This window comes from Mesoplodon mirus (assembly GCF_964341445.2).
Source record: "Mesoplodon mirus genome assembly, chromosome: 8".
Lineage (NCBI taxonomy): Eukaryota > Metazoa > Chordata > Mammalia > Artiodactyla > Ziphiidae > Mesoplodon > Mesoplodon mirus.
The window spans coordinates 48,844,481-48,868,618 of record NC_138984.1 but is presented as its reverse complement, the minus strand read 5'-3'; the positions used below and the strand labels follow the sequence as shown (position 1 = coordinate 48,868,618).

Here is a 24,138-nt window from a genome sequence, read left to right as displayed (position 1 = left end):
TATTATATACATATATATATGACACATAAATATGTGATTCACGATAAATATTGGTTTTGTGCTTAAGTTTATTCCTAAGTAATTTTATCACCTTTGCCGCTTTCATAAATATGTTCCCACGTTCATGTATAAATAGATTCCTAATGCTAGAGAAACACTGTAAAGTTTTTCATCTTATATCCAATTACCTTACCAAAATCTCCTGTTAATTTTAATACTTTTGCTAATATCTCTTGTTTTTTCTTTTTTTTTTTTTTTTTGTGGTATGCGGGCCTCTCACTGTTGTGGCCTCTCCCGTTGCGGAGCACAGGCTCCGGATGCGCAGGCCCAGCGGCCATGGCTCACGGGCCCAGCCGCTCCGCGGCATATGGGATCCTCCCAGACCGGGGCACGAACCCGTATCCCCTGCATCGGCAGGCGGACTCTCAACCACTGCGCCACCAGGGAGGCCCCTCTTGTTTTTTCTTAATAAACGATTACATGAGAGAATTTTTTAAATTTTCAAATGTTGGTACTCATTTTAATAATCTGTCTAAATATAGTTACTGGAACTTCCAATATTAAGTGGCATGGTAGTTAACAATATGACTGTTAAATTCTGGGTTTTACTTGAAATAGTTTTGGTGTTTTGCCATTTAGGATATTTGCTGTTGGTTTTGGTAAATAATACTTTATTATCTTTAAATAGTGTTTTCTCCTATCTTATGGCTGAAGATGAAATTATAAATTTTATTTATGAAATAAAATTATTAATTTTTGAAAAATCTTTTCTAGTACCTATTGATATAATCATGATATGTACTTCTTTGATTTATAAGGATTATGTTGATAGATTCTATCATATACTATTTTCCCATTTCAGAAATAAATCACACTCGTCATATTATACTTTTGTGTATTCTCTAAGCTGAAGTAAAACATATAATCAGAAAAGACTACAAAATAATATACAGCTCAGTGAATTCTCACAAAGCAAAACACCCATGAAACCACAATGTAGATCGAGAAATAGAACATTGGAAATACAGGAGAAGGCCTCATTACACTCACTCCCAATCAATATTCTCCTCCGCAGATACTGTCATTATCTTGATTTCTGATATTATAGTTTATATATCCATTTGTGTATATTTGTGCAGTTTCTTATTATCAAGCCAATACTCCACTGTCCTAATTACAAAAGCCTTGTAATAAATCTTGATATCCAGTAGAGCAGCTAGAGTATTGACTACTTGACTATTCTTAGCCCTTTGCCTTTCCATATAAATTTTTAAAAGAGCTTGTTGAGTTCCAAAAAAAAAAAAATCTTAATGAGATTTTTTTATTGGAATGCCATTAATCTGGAGATCAGTTTCAGGAGAATTTCATCTTGAAAGTATTAGATCTTCCAGTCCAAGAACATGCATAACTTTCCTTTAATTTCTCTCACTAATGTTTATACTTTTGTGTCTTAAATATTTTTCATTAGATTTATTCCTAGGAACTTGATTTTTTATGATATTTTAAAGAATATCTTTTAAATTTGTATTTTATAATTATTGATGCTCTGATGAAATAAAACTAAGTTTTCTATATTTGTCAGAAACCTGGGTAACCTCAGTTATCATTACTAATAATTTATCTACAGATTATTTTAGACTTTCTACATATATAATAATGTTTTCTACAAATGTCAGCTTTATCTCTTCCTTTCCAATCCTATAGCTATTTTTCTTGACTTCTTAAACTGTCAAGTATCATTAGTGTGTGTTGAATAAGACATTTTTTTGTTCCCAATCTGAGAGAGAATACTTAACATTTTGTAATTAAGAAGAATGCCTGCTGATTATTTTTTATAGGTCTCAACATATTAAGGACATTGTCTTAAATCCTTACCCTGCTAAGATCTTTCATTATGAATGGATGTTGAGTTTTGTTCAATTGGATTTTGTTTTTGTTTCACAATTACTGAGATGATTATATGACTTTTCTCCTTTATTCTGTTAATGAATTATGTTCGTTTTTTAAAATGTTGCTCCAGACTTTTCTTCAAATAATAATCATTTGATCATTATGTATTATTCTTTTTCTATGCACCTTGATTTAATCTGCTTGTTTTGTTTTATAATTTTTCCTTATATAGTCATAACAGCAATTGGCCAATAATTTTCTCTTCTCATAATATCTTTTTTAACATAAAGGTTGTACTGTCTTTGTAAGTGTTCCATCCTTTATTTTCTTCTGGAAGACCTAGGTAGAATATTGGGGTAATTTTTTCCTTAAACATTTTGTAGAATTTACTGGTGACGCTATCTGGGCTAGGAGTTACTTTGTTAGGTAGCTCTTAATTACAATTAAACATTTTAAAATATAGGATCATTTAGTTGTTAGTCTAGTAATTTACCTTTTTCTAGAAATTTATCAATTTGCCTGTTTCCAAAGGTATTAGCATAAAATTATTCATATCTTGTGTACATATCTTAATACTAATATTTTAACTTTTTAATTAAAATTAAAAGCATTCAGAAAATACAAATTTGTGTTCAATAAATCATCAAAAAGCACACAAATCTATGTAACCCCTGATATGAACAATAATATCTGCACTGAAAAAACACTCATTCTTTTCCCTCCAAATCAAAACATCCTGCCTCCTTTTCATTCTCTTGATTTCTACCACAATAGATTAGTACTGCCTGTTTTTGAACTTTATATATAAATGAAAGCAAGGTATGCTTTGTTTCTGGCTGCCTCTCTCAATATTATGTTTCTGAGTTTCATACTATTTTTGTGTGTCATTGTAATTCATTTTAATTGTTACATAGTATTCCACTTTATGAACATACAATTTATTCTACTGTTTATGGATATATGGATTTTCCAGATATGAACTGTTAGGAGTAATAATTTATGAACTTTCTAGCACATTTGTGTGTGAGTGTGTTCTATGGATATATATCTAAGAATAAAACTGCTTAGCCATTGGATATGTATATACACTAGTAGATAATGCTCCAGAGTCTCCTGAAGGGGTCTCACCAATTTAAAGTTTTACCAGCAGTTAATGAGAATTCTTGTGATTTCATATCCAGCCATCTGAACACTTTGGTATTATAGTATTTAGCCATTCCGGTAGATTGTTATGTTATTGAGGTTTTAATTAACATTTCTCTTTTTAGTAATGAATTTTCATATCTTAATTGGCTACTTGGATATCTCATTTTCTGAAGGTTCTACTTAAGCCCCTTACTTGTTTTTCTATGAGATTGTGCCTCTGCTTCTTACTAGTTTGTTAGCGGGGTTTTTTTTTTTTTTTTTTTTTACTTTCTGCTTTATAGCAAAGTGAATCAGTTATACATATACATCTGTTCCCATATCCCTTCCCTCTTGTGTCTCCCTCCCTCCCTCCCTCCATATCCCACCCCTCCAGTCGGTCACAAAGCACCGAGCTGATCTCCCTGTGCTATGTGGCTGCTTCCCACTAGCTATCTACCTTAAGTTTGGTAGTGTATATATTTCCATACATCTCTCTCGCTTTGTCACGGCTTACACTTCCCCCTCCCAATATCCTCAAGTCCATTCTTAAGTAGGTCTGTGTCTTTATTTCTGTTTTACCCCTAGGTTCTTCATGACATTTTTTTTTCTTAAATTCCATATATATGTGTTAGCATACGGTATTTGTCTTTCTCTTTCTGAATTACTTCACTCTGTATAACAGACTCTAGGTCTATCCACCACAGTACAAATAGCACAATTTCGTTTCTTTTTATGGCTGAAAATATTCCGTTGTATATATGTGCCGCATCTTCTTTATCCATTCATGGACACTTAATTTGTTTCCATCTCCGGGCTATTGTAAATAGAGCTGCAATGAACATTTTGGTACATGTCTCTTTTTGAATTATGGTTTTCTCAGGGTATATGCCCAGTAGTAGGATTGCTGGGTCATATGGTAGTTCTATCTGTAGTTTTTTTAAGGAACCTCCATATTGTTCTCCATAGTGGCTGTACCGATTCACATTCCCACCAGCAGTGCAAGAGTGTTCCCTTTTCTCCACACCCTCTCCAGCATTTATTGTTTCTAGATTTTTTGATGATGGCCATTCTGACTGGTGTGAGATGATATCTCATTGTAGTTTTGATGTGCATTTCTCTAATGATTAATGATGTTGAGCATTCTTTCATGTGTTTGTTGGTAGTCTGTATATCTTCTTTGGAGAAATGTCTATATAGGTCTTCTGCCCATTTTTGGATTGGGTTGTTTGTTTTTCTGTTATTGAGCTGCAAGAGCTGCTTATAAATTTTGGAGATTAATCCTTTGTCAGTTGCTTCATTTACAAATATTTTCTCCTATTCTGAGGGTTGTCTTTTGGTCTTGTTTATGGTTTCCTTTGCTGTGCAAAAGCTTTGAAGTTTCATTAGGTCCCATTTGTTTATTTTTCTTTTTATTTCCATTTCTCTAGGAGGTGGGTCCAAAAGGATCTTGCTGTGATTTATGTCATAGAGTGTTCTGCCTATGTTTTCCTCTAAGAGTTTGATAGTTTCTGGCCTTACATTTAGTTCTTTAATCCATTTTGAGCTTATTTTTGTGTATGGTGTTAGGGAGTGATCTAATCTCATACTTTTACATGTCCCTGTCCAGTTTTCCCAGCACCACCTATTGAAGAGGCTGTCCTTTCTCCACTGTACGTTCCTGCCTCCTTTATCAAAGATACAGTGACCATATGTGCGTGGGCTTATCTCTGGGCATTCTATCCTGTTCCATTGATCTATCTTTCTGCTTATGTGCCTGTTCCCTACTGTCTTGATTACTGTAGCTTTGTAGTATAGTTTGAAGTCAGGGAGCCTGATTCCTCCAGCTCCGTTTTTCATTCTAAAGATTGCTTTGGCTATTTGGGGTCTTTTGTGTTTCCATACAAATTGTGAAATTTTTTGTTCTAGTTCTGTGAAAAATGCCAGTGAGAGTATGATAGGGATTGCATTGAATCTATAGATTGCTTTGGGTAGAAGAGTCATTTTCACAATCTTGATTCTTACAATCCAAGAACATGGTATATCTCTCCATCTATTTGTATCATCTTTAATTTCTTTCATCAGTGTCTTACAATTTTCTGCATACAGGTCTTTTGTCTCCTTAGGTAGGTTTATTCCTAGATATTTTATTCTTTTTGTTGCAATGGTAAATGGGAGTGTTTTCTTGATTTCACTTTCAGATTTCTCATCATTTGTGTATAGGAATGCCAGAGATTTCTGTGCATTAATTTTGTATCCTGCTACTTTACCAAATTCATTGATTAGCTCTAGTAGTTTTCTGGTAGCACCTTTAGGATTTTCTATGTAGTACCATGTCATCTGCAAACAGTGACAGCTTTATTTCTTCTTTTCCAATTTGGATTCCTTTTCTTCTCTGATTGCTGTGGCTAAAACTTCCAAAACTATGTTGAATAAGAGTGGTGAGGTGGGCAACCTTGTCTTGTTCCTGATCTTAGTGGAAATACTTTCTGTTTTTCATGATTGAGGACGATGTTGGCTGTGGGTTTGTCATATATGGCCTTTATTATGTTGAGGAAAGTTCCCTCTATGCCTACTTTCTGCAGGGTTTTTATCATAAATGGGGGTTGAATTTTGTCGAAAGCTTTCTCTGCATCTATTGAGATGATCATATGGTTTTTGTCTTTGACTTTGTTAATATGGTGTATCACGTTGATTGATTTGCGATATTGAAGAATCCTTGCATTCCTGGAATAAACCCCACTTGATCATGGTGTATGATCCTTTTAATGTGCTGTTGGATTCTGTTTGCTAGTATTTTGTTGAGGATTTTTGCAGCTATGTTCATCAGTGATATTGGCCTGTAGTTTTCTTTTTTTGTGACATCCTTGCCTGGTTTTGGTATCAAGGTGATGGTGGCCTCGTAGAATGAGTTTGGGAGTGCTCCTCCCTCTGCTATATTTTGGAAGAGTTTGAGAAGGATAGGTGTTAGCTCTTCTCTAAATATTTGATAGAATTCTCCTGTGGAGCCATCTGGTCCTGGGCTTTTGTTTGTTGGAAGATTTTTAATCACAGTTTCAATTTCAGTGCTTGTGATTAGTCTGTTCATATTTTCTTTTTCTTCCTGATTCAGTCTTGGCAGGTTGTGCATTTCTAAGAATTTGTCCATTTCTTCCAGGTTGTCCATTTTATTGGCATAGAGTTGCTTGTAGCAGTCTCATGATCTTTTGTATTTCTGCAGTGTCAGTTGTTACTTCTCCTTTTTCATTTCTAATTCTATTGATTTGAGTCTTCTTTTTTTTCTTGATGAGTCTGGCTAATGGTTTATCAATTTTGTTTATCTTCTCAAAGAACCAGCTTTTAGTTTTATTGATCTTTGCTATCGTTTCCTTCATTTCTTTTTCATTTATTTCTGATCTGATTTTTATGATTTCTTTCCTTCTGCTAACTTTGGGGGTTTTTTGTTCTTCTTTCTCTAATTGCTTTAGGTGCAGGGTCAGGTTGTTTACTCGAGATGTTTCCTGTTTCTTAAGGTGGGATTGTATTGCCATAAAATTCCCTCTTAGAAATGCTTTTGCTTCATCCCATAGGTTTTGGGTCGTCGTGTCTCCATTGTCATTTGTTTCTAGGTATTTTTTAATTTCCTCTTTGATTTCTTCAGTGATCACTTCGTTATTGAGTAGTGTATTGTTTAGCCTCCATGTGTTTGTATTTTTTACAGATCTTTTCCTGTAATTGATGTCTAGTCTCATAGCATTGTGGTCAGAAAAGATACTTGATACAATTTCAATTTTCTTAAATTTACCAGGGCTTGATTTGTGACCCAAGATATGATCTATCCTGGAGAATGTTCCATGAGCACTTGAGAAAAATGTGTATTCTGTTGTTTTTGGATGGAATGTCCTATAAATATCAATTAAGTCCATCTTGTTTAATGTATCATTTAAAGCTTGTGTTTCCTTATTTATTTTCATTTTGGATGATCTGTCCATTGGTGAAAGTGGGGTGTTAAAGTCCCCTACTATGATTGTGTTACTGTCGATTTCCCCTTTTATGGCTGTTAGTATTTGCCTTATGTATTGAGGTGCTCCTATGTTGGGTGCATAAATATTTACAATTGTTATATCTTCTTCTTGGATCGATCCCTTGATCATTATGTAGTGTCCTTCTTTGTCTCTTCTAATAATCTTTATTTTAAAGTCTTTTTTGCTACTCCAGCTTTCTTTTGGTTTCCATTTGCATGGAATATCTTTTTCCATCCCCTTTCAAACTGTATGTGTCTCTAGGTCTGAAGTGGTTCTCTTGTAGACAGCATATATATGGGTCTTGTTTTTGTATCCATTCAGCCAATCTGTGTCTTTTGCTGGCAGCATTTAGTCCATTTACATTTAAGGTAATTATTGATATGTTTGTTCCTATTCCCATTTCCTTAATTGCTTTGAGTTCGTTATTGTAGGTATTTTACTTCTGTTGTGTTTCTTGCCTAGAGAAGTTCCTTTAGCATTTGTTGTAAAGCTGGTTTGCTGGTGCTGAACTCTCTCAGCTTTTGCTTGTCTGTAAAGGTTTTAATTTCTCCATCAAATCTGAATGAGATCCTTGCTGGGTAGAGTAATCTTGGTTGCAGGTTTTTCTCCTTCATCACTTTCATTATGTCCTGCCACTCCCTTCTGGCCTGTAGAGTTTCTGCTGAGAAATCAGCTGTTAACCTGATGGGGATTCCCTTGTGTGTTATTTGTTGTTTTTGCCTTGCTGCTTTTAATATGATTTCTTTGTGTTTATTTTTTGACAGTTTGATTAATATGTGTCTTGGCGTATTTCTCCTTGGATTTATTCTGTATGGGACTCTCTGTGCCTCCTGGACTTGATTAACTATTTCCTTTCCCATATTAGGGAAGTTTTCAACTATAATCTCTTCAAATATTTTCTCAGTCCCTTTCTTTTTCTCTTCTTCTTTTGGAACCCCTATAATTCGAATGTTGGTGCGTTTAATGTTGTCCCAGAGGTCTCTGAGACTGTCCTCTGTTCTTTTCATTCTTTTTTCTTTATTTTGCTCTGCATCAGTTATTTCCACTATTTTATCTTCCACCTCACTTATCCGTTCTTCTGCCTCAGTTATTCTGCTATTGATCCCATCTAGAGTATTTTTCATTTCATTTATTGTGTTTTTAATCGATGCTTGATTCATCTTTAGTTCTTCTAGGTCCTTTTTAACTGTTTCTTGCATTTTGTCTATTCTATTTCCAAGATTTTGGATCATCTCTACTATCATTATTCTGAGTTCTTTTTCAGGTAGACTGCCTATTACCTCTTCATTTGTTAGGTCTGGTAGGTTTTTATCTTGCTCCTTCACCTCCTGTGTGTTTTTCTGTCTTCTCATTTTGCTTATCTTACTGTGTTTGGGGTCTCCTTTTTGCAGGCTGCAGGTTCATAGTTCCCGTTGTTTTTGGTGTCTGTCCCCCGTGGCTAAGGTTGTTTCAGTAGGTTGTGTAGGCTTCCTGGTGGGGGGTGACTAGTGCCTGTGTTCTGGTGGTTGAGGCTTGATCTTGTCTTTCTGGTGGACAGGTCCACGTCTGGTGATGTGTTTTGGGGTGCCTGTGGCCTTATTATGTTTTTAGGCAGCCTCTCTGCTAATGGGTGGGGTTGTGTTCCTGTCTTGCTAGTTGCTTGGCATAGGGTGACCAGCACTGTAACTTGTTGGTCGTTGACTGAAGCTGGGTTGTGGTTTTGAGATGGAGATCTCTGGGAGATTTTCGCTGCTTGATATTATGTGGAGCTGGGAGGTCTCTTGTGGACCCGTGTCCTGAAGTTGGCTCTGCCACCTCAGAGGCACAGCACTGACTCCTGGCTGCAGCACCAAGAGCCTTTCATCTACCCGGCTCAGAATAAAAGGGAGAAAAAGTAGAAAGAAAGAATTAGTAGAAGAAAGAAAGTGAGAGAGAAAGAAAGGAAGAAGGAAAGAAAGGAAGGAAAGAAGGAAGAAAGAAAAAAAGAAAGAAAGAATGAAAGAAAGGAGGGATGGAGGGAGGAAGGAAAGAAAGAAAGAAAGGAGGGAGGGAGGAAGGAAAGAAAAAGAAAGTGCAAGGAAGAAGGGAGGGAGGGAGGAAAGAAAGAAGGAAAGAAAGACAGGAGGGAGGGAGGAAGGAAAGAAAGAGAGAAAGAAAGAAAGGAGGGGTGGAGGGACAGAGGGAGGAAGGGAAGGTAGGAAAAAAAGAAAGAGCAGATAAAGTAAAATAGTATAAAGTATAAAATATAGTAGGGTTATTAAAATTAAAAAGTGATTATTGAAAAAAACGGACAGATAGAACCCTGGGACATATGGTGGAAGCAAAGCTATACAGAGAAAATCTCCCATAGAAGCATACACATACACATTCACAAAAAGAGAACGGGGGGAAAAAATCGAAAATCTTGCTCTCGAAGTCCACCTCCTCAATTTGGGATAATTCGTTGTAAAAAGAGGAAAAGGGGAAAAAGTCTGAAATCTTGCTCTCAAAGTCCGCCTCCTCAATTTGGGATAATTCGTTTTTAAAAGAGGAAAAGGGGAAAAGTCTGAAATCTTGCTCTCAAAGTCCACCTCCTTAATTTGGGATAATTCGTTGTAAAAAGAGGAAAAGGGGAAAAAATCTTAAATCTTGTCCTCAAAGTCCACCTCCTCAATTTGGGATGATTCGCTGTCCATCCATGCACTCCACAGACGCAGGGCACATCAAGCGGACCGTGGAGCTTTAATCCGCTGCCTCTGAGGCTGCACAGAGAGATTTCCCTGTCTCTTCTCTGCTCTCACAGCTCCCGGGTCTCAGCCTTGGACCTGGCCCCGTCTCTGTGCGTAGGTCGCCGGGGGCGTCCGTTCTTCGCTCAGACAGGACGGGTTTAAAGGAGCCACTGATTCGGGGGCTCTGGCTCACTCAGGCAGAGGGGAGGGAGGGGCACGCAGTGCGGGGAGGGCCTGCGGCGGCAGAGGCCGGTGTGACGTTGCACCAGCCCGAGGCACTCCGTGTGCTTTCCCGGGGAAGCTGTCCCTGGGTCCTGGGATGCCGGCAGTGGCGGGCTGCACAGGCTCCCCGGAAGGGGGGGTGGACAGTGACCTGCGCTCTCACACAGGCCTTGTGGCGGCGGCAGCAGCAGCCCCAGCGTCCCACGCCCGTGTCCGTGGTCCGCGCCTTTAGCCGCGGCTCGCGCCCGTCTCTGGAGCTTCTTTAAGCAGCGCTCTTAATGCCCTCTCCTCGCGCACCAGGAAACAAAAGGGAAGAAAAAGTCTCTTGTCTCTTTGGCAGCTCCAGACTTTTTTCCCAGACTCCCTCCGGGCTAGTCGTGGTGCACTAACTCCTTCAGGCTCTCTTCCTGCCGCCAGCCCCAGTCCTCTCCCTGCTCTCCGCTCCGACTGAGACCCGATACCCGAGCCTCAGCTCCCAGCCCCGCCCGCCCGGGTGGCTGAGCAGACAAGCCTCTTGGGCTGGTGTGTGCCTGAGGGCACCGATCCTCTGTGTCGGAATCTCTCCGCTTTGCCCTCCACACCCCTATTGCTGTGCTCTCCTCCGCTACTCTGAAGCTTCCCCCTCCGCCACCCGCAGTCTCCGCCCACGAAGGGGCTTCTAGTGTGTGGAAACATTTCCTCCTTCACGGCTCCCTACCACTGGTGCAGGTCCGGTCCCTGTCCTTTTGTCTCTGTTTTTTCTTTTTTTCTTTTGCCCTACCCAGGTATGTGGGGAGTTTCTTGCCTTTTGGGGGGTCTGAAGTCTTCTGTCAGCGTTCAGTAGGTGTTCTATAGGAGTTGTTCCACGTGTAGATGAATTTCTTATGTATCTGTGGGGAGGAAGGTGATCTCCGTGTCTTACTCTTCCGCCATCTTCTTGCAGTCCTCATTTCTTTTCATTCTTTTTTCTTTATTCTATTCTACAGCAGTGATTTCCACTATTCTATCTTCTAGCTCACTCATCCATTCTTCTTCCTCATTTATTCTCCTATCTATTCCTTCTAGTGTACTTTTCATTTCAGTTATTGTACTGTTCATTTCTGTTTGTTCTTTAGTTTTTCTAGGTCTTTGTTAAACATTTCTTGTATCATCTCGATATGATTCTCCATTCTTTTTCTGAGATTTTAGATCATCTTTACTATAATTACTCTGAATTCTTTTTCAGGTAGATTTCCTATCTCCTCTTCATTTATTTGGTCTTGTAGGTTTTTATCTTGCTCCTTCTGCAACATATTTCTGTCGTCTCATTCTATCTAAGTTACTGTGTTTGTGGTCTCCTTTCCATGGGCTGCAGGATCATAGTTCCTCTTGCTTCTGGTATCTGCCCCTTGGTGGGTGAGGTTGGTCCAGGCTTCCTGGTGGGGGGGACAGGTGCCTGCCCTCTGGTGGGTGGAGCTCGGTGTTGTTCCTCTCGTGGGCCGGGCCATGTCTGGGGTGTGTTTTGGGGTGTCTGTGAGCTTAGTACAACTTTAGGCAGCTGTGTGCTGATGGGTAGGGCTGTGTTCCTGTCTTGCTGGTTGTTTGGCCTGAGGCATTCCAGCACTGGAGCCTGCAGGCTGTTGGGTGGGGTTGGTTCTTGGTGTCAAAATGGGGACCTCCAAGAGAGCTCACGCCAATTAATATTCTCTGGGGCCTCTGCTACCAGTCCCGTTGCCCACACAGTGAGGTACAGCCAGCCAACCCCCACCTCCCCAGGAGACCCTCCAAGACCCCTAGGTAGATCTAGCCCAGGTTCCTATGGAGGTACTACTTTATGCTGAGTCCCAATGCACATGAAACCTTGTGTGCACCCTCCAAGAGTGGAGCACCTGCACTCAAGCCCTCCTGGGCTTCAAGGCTAAATGCTCTGGAGGTTCTTCCTCCCCATGCCAGACCCTCATACTGTCTTGGAGTTTGGAGGGCTATTTTTATGTGGGAACATCCCTATGTAGCCTGCTTGGGTTTAATTTTTTTTTTTTTTTTTTTTTTTTTTTGGTGCAAGGGCTGTTTTTAGTATGATGACTGCCACCTCTTTTCTCAGTGTATGCCCTGTCTCTTTGATAGAGGGTTTGACTGGTGTTGTGCTGACTATAGCCTGCCCTGGATATTGAGTGGGGCCTCCCCTTTGCTCTCTGGTTGTCACTGCCCTGTCAGGGGCAGGATCTGCTCCCTAGTTATTCACATAGAGGCCCCCAGATCTCTTTCTTAGCTGTGTTTCTGGTCTATGATATGAGGTAGGTGGGACTGGAGTGCTCCCATGGGGAGAGAAGCCACTGAGTATTCCTCCTCTGGAGCTGTTCATCTGTGAGTGTGCTCTGTTGTGTCCCCTTTCGCCTATTGTGCGGGCTCACAAAGTATACTGTTGTTGGTACTGCTCTCAGTCCCAGCTTAACAATGGGTATACCAGCAATTGCTATTGACTCTCTGCCTGAGAACTATTCTTTTGAAAGATCTCTCCTCACCCACTTATCTGGAATGCCAGCTTGCTAATATGCAGATACCATATATGTGTGGATCTGTTTCTGATTTCTCTATTCTGTTCCAAAAGATCAGTTTGTCATTGCACTAGTATCACACTGTTGATGATTCACAATGTCTTGACATCAGTAAGGAGAAGACATCTCATCCACCAGCTCCCATCTGCTACCACTTTTACCACTTTGTTCTACTTTTCTGGGAGTGCCTTGGCTAAATCTATCTTCCTCCATATAAATTTTAAATTGACCTGCCAGTCTCAGAAACACACGCAAACACACACAGCTGAGGTGTTGACTGAAACTGCATTGAAACTATAAATTAATAAGGGGAGAACAGATATCTGTACAATACTGATTCTCCCTAACAGCATAAATGGTCTATCACTCCATTTTATGGAAATTTCATGTCTTTAAGTTTAGTATTTTTGCCAGAAACATCTTACACATCTTTTTGTTATATTTGTTCCTAGGTACTAACTATTTCTATTGCTATTAAAAATGGTATATTCTCTAACTATTTGTTACTAATGTATAGAAATGTGATTGATTTTTATATGATTACGTGTCCAGCAACCTTTTCAAATTCTCTAATTCTTATTCCTTATTTGTTGATTCTTTTGTTTTTTAATATAAACATATTACCAGTAAATAATGACAGATTAGTTACTTTATTTGCAATCTTAATATTTTTAAATTATTTCTTGTACTTTTCCCATTTCTAGGGCCTTCAGAGAAATGGTGAATAAAATGATGAAAGTGGGCTTTTTGTCTTCTTTCTGATTTAAAATATTTTAAAATTATTCACCATTAAATATGATGCTTACCACAATATTTTGGTAGATACCAGGTTAAGAAAATGCCCTTCTATTTCTAATTTGCTAAGGTATATCAGTGAATGTTGACTTTTTAGTGCATCTCTTGTTGAGATGATCACTTTTTATTCTCAGAACAATCATTCATTCCTTGATTAAGTCAAATTTATTCATCATGTATTATATATTTCTAGATTAGATTTTCCAGGATTTTTCTTTTTTATTGATTTCTAATTGCTTTGTAGACTGAGAACATGACATTTATGTTACCAGCCTTTTGAAGTATCTGAAGAATTGCTTTATTGGCTTAGAGTACATGATTAAGTTGTTTAATGTCCTGTTTGAAAACAATGAATATTGTCAACTTTGAAATACAGTATTCTAAATATTTCCATTCAAATGAGATGTTTAGTTGTGTAGTTAAAATAGTCTGTATTCTTACTTTTTAAATTCTTTGTTCAAAAAATTATCAGGAATGATAAGATAGTTTTTTAACTCCTCCGTGTAGTTGTATCCATTTTTGCTTTTTTATTTCTTGATTGAGGTTATTAGTCATATCTAGGGTTATCTTGGTAACTTATTACCGAGTTAATAACTTAATATTATTATTATGTAGTGACCTTTGTCCTGAGCCATGCTTTCTGTCTTAAATTCAATTTGCCTGATGTTACTATAGTTGTATCAGCTTTCAATCTTAGAGCCTTTAGATGTTTAATTGTAGCTCTTACAAATACTTGACTTTGGATTTTGCTTTATTTTATTCAGTATTAGAATTTCTGATTTTTAACTGAGTTTAAACCATTTACATTTATGCTAATTACAGACATTTGGAAGATTTTTACTGCCTTATTTTTGCTTTCAGTTTGTTCTCCTTTTAAATATATATATATATATATATATATATATATATATATATATATATATATATATATATATAATTTTTCCTTTCTTTCTTTCTTTTAAAATATTAAGTGTATTTTTAAATTCAGCTTTCCTTCTACTATTTTGGAAATTTTTTACTATGTGTATATTTCTTTTGACAATTACCCTTAAATTTTAACATGTATACTTAAAGTAAAAGTCAAAGTTAGAATAATTTACTTCTACTCACTATCTCATATCACATTTAATAGTTTATCTGGTAAAAATTCAAGATTAAATTACTTTTCTATTTTATAGAAATTATGTTTCTACTTTTCTATTAAATTACTATTCTATTTTTCAAGTTTTGTTTATATTTTATCACATGTTAACCATTTATTGTTCATCATTCCTTTTTTCATTTCATACGTTATAGAATCATCTTCATTTTTCCTAAAATACATCCATTCTTTAGAAATGTCATTAATATATATTTTGGGAGTAAAGTCTCAGATTTTATTTAATAAAACTGTATTTTATCCATGTTATGGGATATAATTATGGCTGGATATACCAGTTCTCAGGGACAGTTCTTTTTTTCTTAGCATTTTAAAAATATTGTTTTACTTAAATGATCTGCTTTCTGTTCTACTTAATTCCTATGTAAGTGGTCCTTCCTCCCACATCCCCCTCCCCACCTTCTCACCCCTGCCACACACATGCCACAGGCTGCTTTTAAGATCTTTCATCTGCTTTACTTTAGTATCACTATGATGAGCAGTTCTGGCCAAGTCTCAGCTGTTTTTCTCTCCTATGTTGCTTCTCATTTTGTTTATTCTTTTCTTCTGAAACTCCACTTATATACGTGTGTGTGTGTGTGTCTACTTCCACATCGTCTAAAAACCACATTTTCCATTTCTCTCTATTGCATTCTGGTTAATTTCTTTGAGGTTGTCTTCCATTTCACCAATTCTTTCTTCAGTTGTATCTATTTTACTATTATATACGTTTAATACACTTTTTAATTTGTTTGATTAAACATATATATATAACATATAAAATTTCTCATTATTATTCAGATTTGGTTGGACTTTTTTGATAGGTTCCATTCCTGTGATTTCCAATTACTTTATTTATTTAAACATATAAAATGCACATATTTTATATTCTATATTTGATAATTCCAATATCTGAAATATTTGTGGTCTAATTTTAATTTTTTTTCCTAATAACTGGCATGTTGGTTTATTTCTTCATATTTGTCTATGTGTGAGTGGCAGAGATGTGTTGTTATACGTTAGCTTGTTTTTGACAGAAATGCATCATGTTTGACAGAATTCCGTACTTTGATAGGATGTATTACTATGTAGAAACTCAAACTGAACACGTTAAATATGTACAGTTTTGCAAATATCAATTATACTTCAATAAAGCTGTTAAGTTTTTTTCATATGCTACTGCTAGGCATCTGGGAGAGCTATAAAAACAGGGTCATTTTAAATTTCTCATTTGGAGTTTTATGGACCATACAGTGAATTTAAACCTCAAAGTCACATAAGTGATAATATATGGTTATGAATTCTTCAGAGATATTATTCTTTTCTGCTGTTCTTCCTGTATCCACAGCTGATGCCAAGGCATAATTTGTTTGTGCCGCTACCTCTGTGGCATGATTTTTTTTAAGACAGTTCTTTCACCAAGGGTGTAGTTTTGTGGGATAAAATATATTTTCACAAGCTCTAAGGTTTTATTTCCCATCTGATTTGAGCCTGATATATGGTTTTAAATCCCCTGGCTATCCATTAAGTTTGCAGTTATGGCCAATGGGTACAGGGCAGGCATCAGCTTCATCATCTGCTTACAATTCCATATGTGTGTTCCCCCCAATTTTTTACTCTCAAATATTTCTCTTACCTCCTTGAAAGCTTAGCTGTTTTTAAGAGGATGGTTTTAATATTTTATATAGAATTATAGGAAAATATTTTTAGAATATTTACTCCAGCATATTAATGAAACCACAGAAGAGTTTGTTTTTTATTTTGCTTTTACAATTATATTATCTTCACACTTAACTTCTCAGGTCTATGAATTCTTAATTTCAGGTACTGCTTCTCCAAATCGGAACACACACAAAAAAACATACCTACACAAACAAAGTCAAAAAGTTTCATAGGATTTAAGTAAGACTTTTTTACACATCACTGGTACCTATTGGTTACTCATTTATTGGGAGAAACAAGAGTTACCACTTTAACTTGACTTAACAGGCTCTAATTACTAACACTACTTTCTGTAACCAGGACATTCTTTTGGTCTAAAATTTTTATTCCTTTGTGTATTTGCATAATTAACACACCAAATCCAGTGTGGAGGTGTTGTGCATAAAAATTTCTATGTCATCTGTATCCAGAATCTTTACTAAAATCCAGTAATGAAATCTAGCTAGATTACATACAAAGTGAGTGAGATGATGTTTGAGTGGGAAGAGATTAATGGCCAACAAATCAATGAATAAATGTTGAGGAAACATATTAATTACGTAGTATTCTCAAAAAATAAATGTTGGAGATATAGTGGGAAATTTACATCATAATCAGGGAGACAGAAGAGTAAACCTTTAATTACAGTATAGCATAATGAGTTTTATAATAGAATGGGTAGAATGCTTTAGGACCACTAGAGAAGAATATTTACTTAGTTTTAAGGAAGTCTTTCTAGAAGAGTTAACACAAGCTGACTGAGACCTAAAAGATAAGTTAAAGAGGGCATAGGGGGCTTCCCTGGTGGTGCAGTGGTTGAGAGTCCACCTGCCGATGCAGGGGGCGCGGGTTCGTGTCCCATTCCAGGAAGATCCCACATGCCGCGGAGCGGCTAGGCCCGTGCACCATGGCCGCTGAGCCTGCGTGTCCCAAGTCTGTGCTCCGCAATGGGAGAGGCCACAACAGTGAAAGGCCCGCATACCGCAAAAAAATTAAAAAAAAAGGAGGGCATAGGGTGCTCCAGCCAAAGGAAATGGCATAAACAAGGGCCCAGAGGCATGGAAAAGATGATACATTTAGGAAATAAGTTATTTTGAGCCTCTGATCCATAGAATACACGTGGAAGACTAGCCAGAGAAGACACTAGAGAAGTAGATAAGAACATCAGATTGTATGGTATATTTTATGCTTTGCAAAGAAATTTAGACTTCATTGTCAAGAGTCTCTGGAGGCTTTTAAACAAGACTGTGACAACAGAGAATAAAGAACTATTAGAGGATATTATCATTTTACAAGTTGTTGGGGAAGGATGCAAACTAATTATTTTCCTTTTCTGGTAAATAGGACCTCGGGCTCCTGCCACAGTCCAGGGTATTTTCCCTTCTTGTGTTTTCTCAAATACGTAAGTATCTAAGAAAATTAATGTATAATGATAAATTAATATTCTAATAAGTACGTGGGTCATATTAAAAAGCAAATACTTACATGGGACCCTCCATTTTTGTGCTTCTACTTAGACTTAGTGAAACGTTTGTCTTTTGCAAATTCTCCTCACTAAGCTTAAATTGTAAAGTAGACAAAGTTAATGTTCTTCCTTTCCCTTATTTCCTTACCCCACTGTGGTTCTACACTTACCCTATATTCAGTCTTCATGCCACTTTCAAGTATATCCAACCATGTCTTCTCCTCTTCAGGTAGATTTCCAGGATCTGGACTTGTCTCTTTGCCTTTCTCCCCTTTGAAACATTTACCTTTCCTTAAACCTTTTGAGATTACTGGCTTCCTAAGGACAGATTAGTTTAGTTTTACTTTTTAAATTTTTAATTAGTCATTCCTAACCTAAAGTGTATTTGCCATATAATCCAAAATAATAATCTCTAATGATGGAACTTGCAAGTCTCTGGAGAAGAAATTTGGGGAGCCTGAGGGATTTTTATTCCTCAAACTGGTGGCAGCCTATTTCTGTTGGTGTCTATACATGGCTTTCTCAACTTTAGAGACTATCATTTTAGACCCAACACCGTTGCCTTTTTTAAAAACATCAATAACTGAGGTCCAGGAAAGACTTTACAAACCCCAAATTCCTATGAAAATGATTGGATAGAGTTAAGTGGTACATGATGGTAAATGCTGTTGACATATTCAAACCAAGCTTTCTTGGAGGAAGGATCTTGACTTTAGGACTGATGAACATCAGTTTAACTGACTTACTGAGAGTTCATAGGATACACAGCACTATCATAGATGCAGAAAGAAGGAAACTGGACTAGTCCGGTTTAAAGAAATAGAACAAGGTGGAAGAATGGTGATCATTTGTACAAAATGGCCATTTTTATTTTAGGTATTTGATAAATGTTTATTAAATATAAATACCTGCCTCTTTATAGAAGTGGTTACAGGAAGATCATGATAAAGTCTTGAGTGCTGCCTCTTTATTTTTCTCCACCCAACATTATAGAACTACAGAGTCACTGAGATCTTCCATAGCAAATACTTTGGATACTTTTTCATTAAAATTCTTAGTTCGGTAAGATGAGTAACTCTGTGTATTACCTGGAGATTCTTCACCACGCCCTCCCAAATTGACAGGGAAAAATACTTTTAGTTGCAGCCAACCAGCCTAACATCCTGTCAGAATACAAACAAAACACAGCTAACAATACTTTCTGGTCTGACTCTGCCCATCATACACATTCGCATTCTTCTCATTCTGATTTAATTCCAGATTTCGTAAGACTTTACTGTGGAATCATTACATGTATTCTACCATCCACCCTATCTCTCCCTCCCTTTCGTCTATTGATTAGTTCTGTTTTTTCTAATGTTAATACAAAAGACAGAAACATTTGTAAAATAGACATGGAAATTCAAGACCAAGAGAATGAAGACAAAGCAAGTATGACAGTAGTGGGTATAAACAGTTTCAATAATTATGCATTACACTTAGATAATGAATATATTTATATTATTGGGATGGAAGATGTAGGAAGTAACAGAGTGAAGAAGACAGTAAGTCTCCTTGCTACTTTCAATCTGTGGTCAGAAATTTATAGTTTACTTATTGGGCAATACTCTGATGTTTTGGAAGGGGAATGGTATGGTCAAATTAGCATACATGATGGATAACTCCAACAGAAATATATAAGAAAAATTGATGGCAAGAAACTAGGAACCAGTTCTAGAAGTCCATTAGTGGCCTGCACAAAGGCTTCATTTTGTGTTAGAGTGAGTAGGCCCAAATCCAAATGATTTTAAATGGGAATTTATTTATGTTCAAAGCATAATGCTAGATATTGGGTAGATACCACAAGGAAGAAACCTATGCCACTGTGATTGTGAGCTGTTCTTTTTCAAAGATACCCTGTTGGTGAGAAAGAGGATGGAAATAGGACAAGTTAAAACACCACAAAGCTCAGTGTTCTTACCTAGATCATCTATTTTTCTTGAGTAAACACTCTGTGGAATGCTGAAAGCCTTTGGTTAATTTTCAGAGTTCTGAAAACTGAAAAAAATTGACTATGAAAACCATTTACTATAAAATAATGAAAAAAATGTGTTAGCTTACCTATTGCTTTTAAGAAGGAGTAAATTTTCAGAGCTCTTTACTCTGCCATTTTCACTGATATCAACCTTTATCTGGTTATCACAGTTGTTTTTTAGTGGTCTTCTTTGAAGTTTTCTCAGTTATTTGATTATTTTTATTCTTAGGTCTTTTCTCTTTGTTTGGATATTTCTGCATGCCTTTGAGACAGAAAGTCTGTTGGAGTCAGGTACAGATATCAGTTAATACAATGGACTCCTTGAGTTCCATTTGGTGCCCACAGTATAATGTGAAGAGAATAGAAAAATGAATCTGGGAGAGTTAGGTTGCAGAATATCAAAAAGAAAAAAAAAAAAAAAACTGTGCTTAGGTTAACCTAAAAAAACAGATCCTGAAAAAATAAAGGAGACCAAAAGATAAAAACATGTCACTGACATTACCTTTCAGGCTCCAGGTTCCATATTGCAAAAAGTACTAGTCTGAGTACGGACTGTTGCTACAAAGCCCATGCCTGAGCTAAAACCAGGGAGGTTTTCATTTTCTGCCAAGATATAGGATATAATTCTCTGTCTTGCTGTTTCTCATAACTGAATTTTAGACTTTGGGAAATTTTTAATTTTATTTGTTTATTTAAAAGAATTTTTTATATTGGAGTATATTGGATTTACAGTGTTAGTTTCAGGTGTACAGCAAAGTGATTCAGTTATACATATACATATATCTATTTTTTTTCAGATTTTTTTCCCCATTAGGTTATTATAGAATATTGAGTAGAGTTCCCTGTCCTATACAGTAGGTCCTGTTAATTATCTATTTTATATATAGTAGTTTGTATATGTTAATCCCAAACTCTGAATTTATCCCTCCCGCCCATTTCCCCTTTGGTAACCAGAAGTTTGTTTTCAAAGTCTGTGAGTCTGTTTCTGTTCTGTAAATAAGTTCATTTTTATCACTTTTTAGACTCCACATATAAGTAATATCATATGATATTTGTCTTTGTCTGACTTACTTCATTTGGTATGATAATCTCTAGGTTGATTCATGTTTGGCATTATTTCATTCTTTCTTGTGGCCGAGTAATATCCCATTGTATATATGTGCCACATCTTCTTTATCCATTCCTCTGTCAGTGGACATTTAGGTTGCTTCTATGTCTTGGCTACTGTAAACAGTGCTGCAATGAATATTGGGGTGCATGTATCTTTTTGAAGTATGGTTTTCTCTGGATACATGTCCAGGAGTGGAATTGCTAAATCATATGGTAGTTGTATTTTTAGTTCTTTAAGGAACCTCCATTGTTCTCCATAGTGGTTGTACCAGTTTATATTCCCACCAACAGTGTAGGAGGGTTCCCTTTTTTCTACACCCTCTCCAGCATTTATTGTTTGTAGACATTGTTCTTTGGCTGCGCTGCAGCTTGTGGGATTCTAGTTCCCCAACCAGGGATCGAACCCATGCACACTGCAGTGGAACCGCAAACTCCTAACCACTGGAAAGCCAGGGAATTCCTTGTTTGTAGACTTTTTGATGATGGCCATTCTGACCAGTATTGGTGATACTGGATTGTAGTTTTGATTTGCATTTCTCTAATAATTAGCAAAAATGCTGAACATCTTTTCATGTGCCTCTTGGCCCATCTGTATGTCTTCTTTGGAGAAATGTCTGTTTAGATCTTCTGCCCATTTTTTCATTGGGTTATTTGATTTTTTAATATTGAGCTGCATGAGCTGTTCATATATTTTGGAGATTAATCCTTTGTCTGTTGATTCATTTGCAAATAATTTCTCCCATTCTGAGGGTTCTCTTTTCGTCTTGTTTATAGTTTCCTTTGCTTTGCAAAAGCTTTTAAGATGCATTAGCTCCCATTTGTTTGTTTTTATTTCCATTACTCTAGGAGGTGAGTCAAAAAAGATCTTGCTGTGATTTATCAAAGAGTGTTCTTTCTATGTTTTACTCTAAGAGTTTTATAATGTCCCATGTTACATTTAGGTCTTTACTCCATTTTGAGTTTATTTTTGTGAACTTTGTTAGGGAGTTTTCTAATTTTATTCTTTTACAGGTAGCTGTCCAGTTTTACCAGCAGCACTTATTGAAGAGACTTTCTTTTCCATGTATATCCTTGCCTCCTTTGTCATAGATTAGGTGACCATAGATACATGGGTTTATATGTGGGCTTTCTATCCTGTTCCATTGACCTATATTTCTATTTTTGTGCCAGTACCATTCTGTCTTGATTACTGTAGTTTTGTAGTATTGTCTGAAGTCAGGGAGTCTGATTCCTTCAGCTCCGTTTTTTTCCCTCAAGACTGCTTTGGCTATTTGGGGTCCTTTGTGTCTCCACACAAATTTTAAGATTTCTTGTTCTAGTTCCGTGAAAAATGCCACTGGTAGTTTGATAGGGATTGCATTGAATCTGTAGATTGCTTTTTGTAGTATAGTCATTTTCACAATATTCTTCTAATCCAAGAACATGGTATATCGCTCACCATCTGTGTCATCTTTGATTTCTTTCCTCAGTGTCTTATAGTTTTCTGAATACAGGTCTTTTACCTCCTTAGGTAGGTTTATTCCTAGGTATTTTAATATTTTTGTTGCAATGGTGAATGGGATTGCTTCCTTAATTTATTTTTCCAATATTTTGTTGTTAGTGTATAGGAATGCAAGAGATTTCTGTGCATTTATTTTGTAGTCTGAAACGTTACCAAATTCATTGATTAGCTCTAGTAGTTTTCTGGTGGCATCTTTAGGATTATCTATGTATAGTATCATGTCATCTGCAAACAGTGACAGTTTTACTACTTCTTGTCAAATTTGTATTCCTTTTATTTCTTTTTCTTTGCTGATTGTCATGGCTAGGACTTCCAAAACTATGTTGAATAATAGCAGCGAGAGTGGACATCCTTGTCTTGTTCCTGACCTTAGAGGGAATGCTGTCAGCTTTTCACCATTGAGAATGATGTTTTCTGTGGGTTTGTCATATATGACCTTTATTATGTTGAGGTAGGTTCCCTCTATGCCCACTTTATGGAGATTTTTTATCATAAATGGGTGTTGAATTTTTCAAAAGCTTTTTCTGCATCTATTGAGATGATCATATGGTTTTTATTCTTCAATTTTTAATGTGGCGTATTACATTGTTTTGCATGTATTGAAGAATCCTTGCATCCCTGGGATAAATCCAACTTCATCATGGTGTATGATCCTTTTAATGTGTTGTTGGATTCTGTTTGCTAGTATTTTGTTGAATATTTTTGCATCTACATTCATCAGTGACATTGGTCTGTAATTTTCTTTTTTTGTGATATCTTTGTCTGCTTTTCATATCAGGGTGATGGTGGCCTTGTAGAATGAGTTTGGGAATTTTCTTTCCTCTGCAGTTTTCTGGAAGAGTTTGAGAAGGATTGGTTTTAGCGCTTCTCTAAATGTTTGATAGAATTGGCCTGTGAAGCCATCTGGTCCTGGGCTTTTGTTTGTTGGAAGATTTTTAATCACAGTTTCAATTTCATGACTTGTGATTGGTCTGTTCATATTTTCTATTTCTTCCTGGTTCAGGCTTGGAAGGTTATACCTTTCTAAGAGTTTGTCCATTTCTTCCAGGTTGTCCATTTTATCAGCATAGAGTTGCTTGTAGTAGTCTCTTATGATGCTTTGTATTTCTGCAATGTCTGTTTTAACTTGTCCTTTTTCATTTCTAATTTTATTGATTTGAGTCCTCTCCCTCTTTTACTTGATGAGTTTGGCTAAAGGTTCACCAATTTTATCTTCTCAAAGGACCAACTTTTAGTTTTATTGATCTTGCTACTGTTTTCTTTTTTTCTATTTCATTTATTTCTGCTCTGATCTTTATGAATTTTTTCCTTCTACGAACTTTGGGTTTTCTTTGTTCTTTTTTCTCTAGTTCCAGTAGGTGTAAGGTTAGATTGTTTATTTGAGACTTTTCTTGTTTCTTGAGATAGGATTGTATTGCTATAAACTTCCTTCTTAGAACTGCTTTTGCTGCATTCCATAGGTTTTGGATCATGTTTTCATTGTCATTTTCTCTAGGTATTTTTTGATTTCCTCTTTGATTTCTTCAGTGATCTCTTGGTTATTTAGTAATGTATTGTTTAGCCTCCATGTGTTTATGTTTTTTACATTTTTTCCCCATAAAGTTTCTAATCTCATAGTGTTGTGGTTGGAAAAGGTGCTTGATATGGTTTCAATTTTCTTAAATTTACTGAGGCTTGATTTGTGACCCAAAATGTGATCTATCCTGGAGAATGTCCCATGTGCACTTGAGCAGAAAGTGTAATCTGCTGTTTTTGGATGGAATGTCCTATAAAAATCAATTCAATCTATCTGGTCTAGTGTGTTATTTAAAGCTTGTGTATCCTTATTAATTCTGTGTCTGGATGATCTGTCCATTGGTGTAAGTGTGGTGTCAAAGTCCCTCACTATTATTGTGTTACTTTCGATTTCCTCTTTTATAGCTGTTAGCATTTGCCTTATGTATTGAGGTGCTCCTATGTTGGGTGCATATATATTTATAATTGTTTTATCTTCTTCT

The 24,138-nt window shown here is 36.5% G+C and overlaps 1 protein-coding gene across 1 annotated transcript in view; it reads left to right on the top strand.

Annotated features, from left to right (window-relative positions):
• FSIP2 (fibrous sheath interacting protein 2) overlaps positions 1 to 24,138 on the top strand; it is a gene marked incomplete at both ends in the record, with an annotated part of 114,188 nt that overhangs the window by 35,588 nt on the left and 54,462 nt on the right. Inside the window, one exon of the mRNA XM_082630421.1 lies at positions 17,396 to 17,453. Coding sequence (XP_082486547.1) covers positions 17,396 to 17,453 — 58 coding nt within the window. The remainder of the gene's footprint in view (positions 1 to 17,395; positions 17,454 to 24,138) is intronic.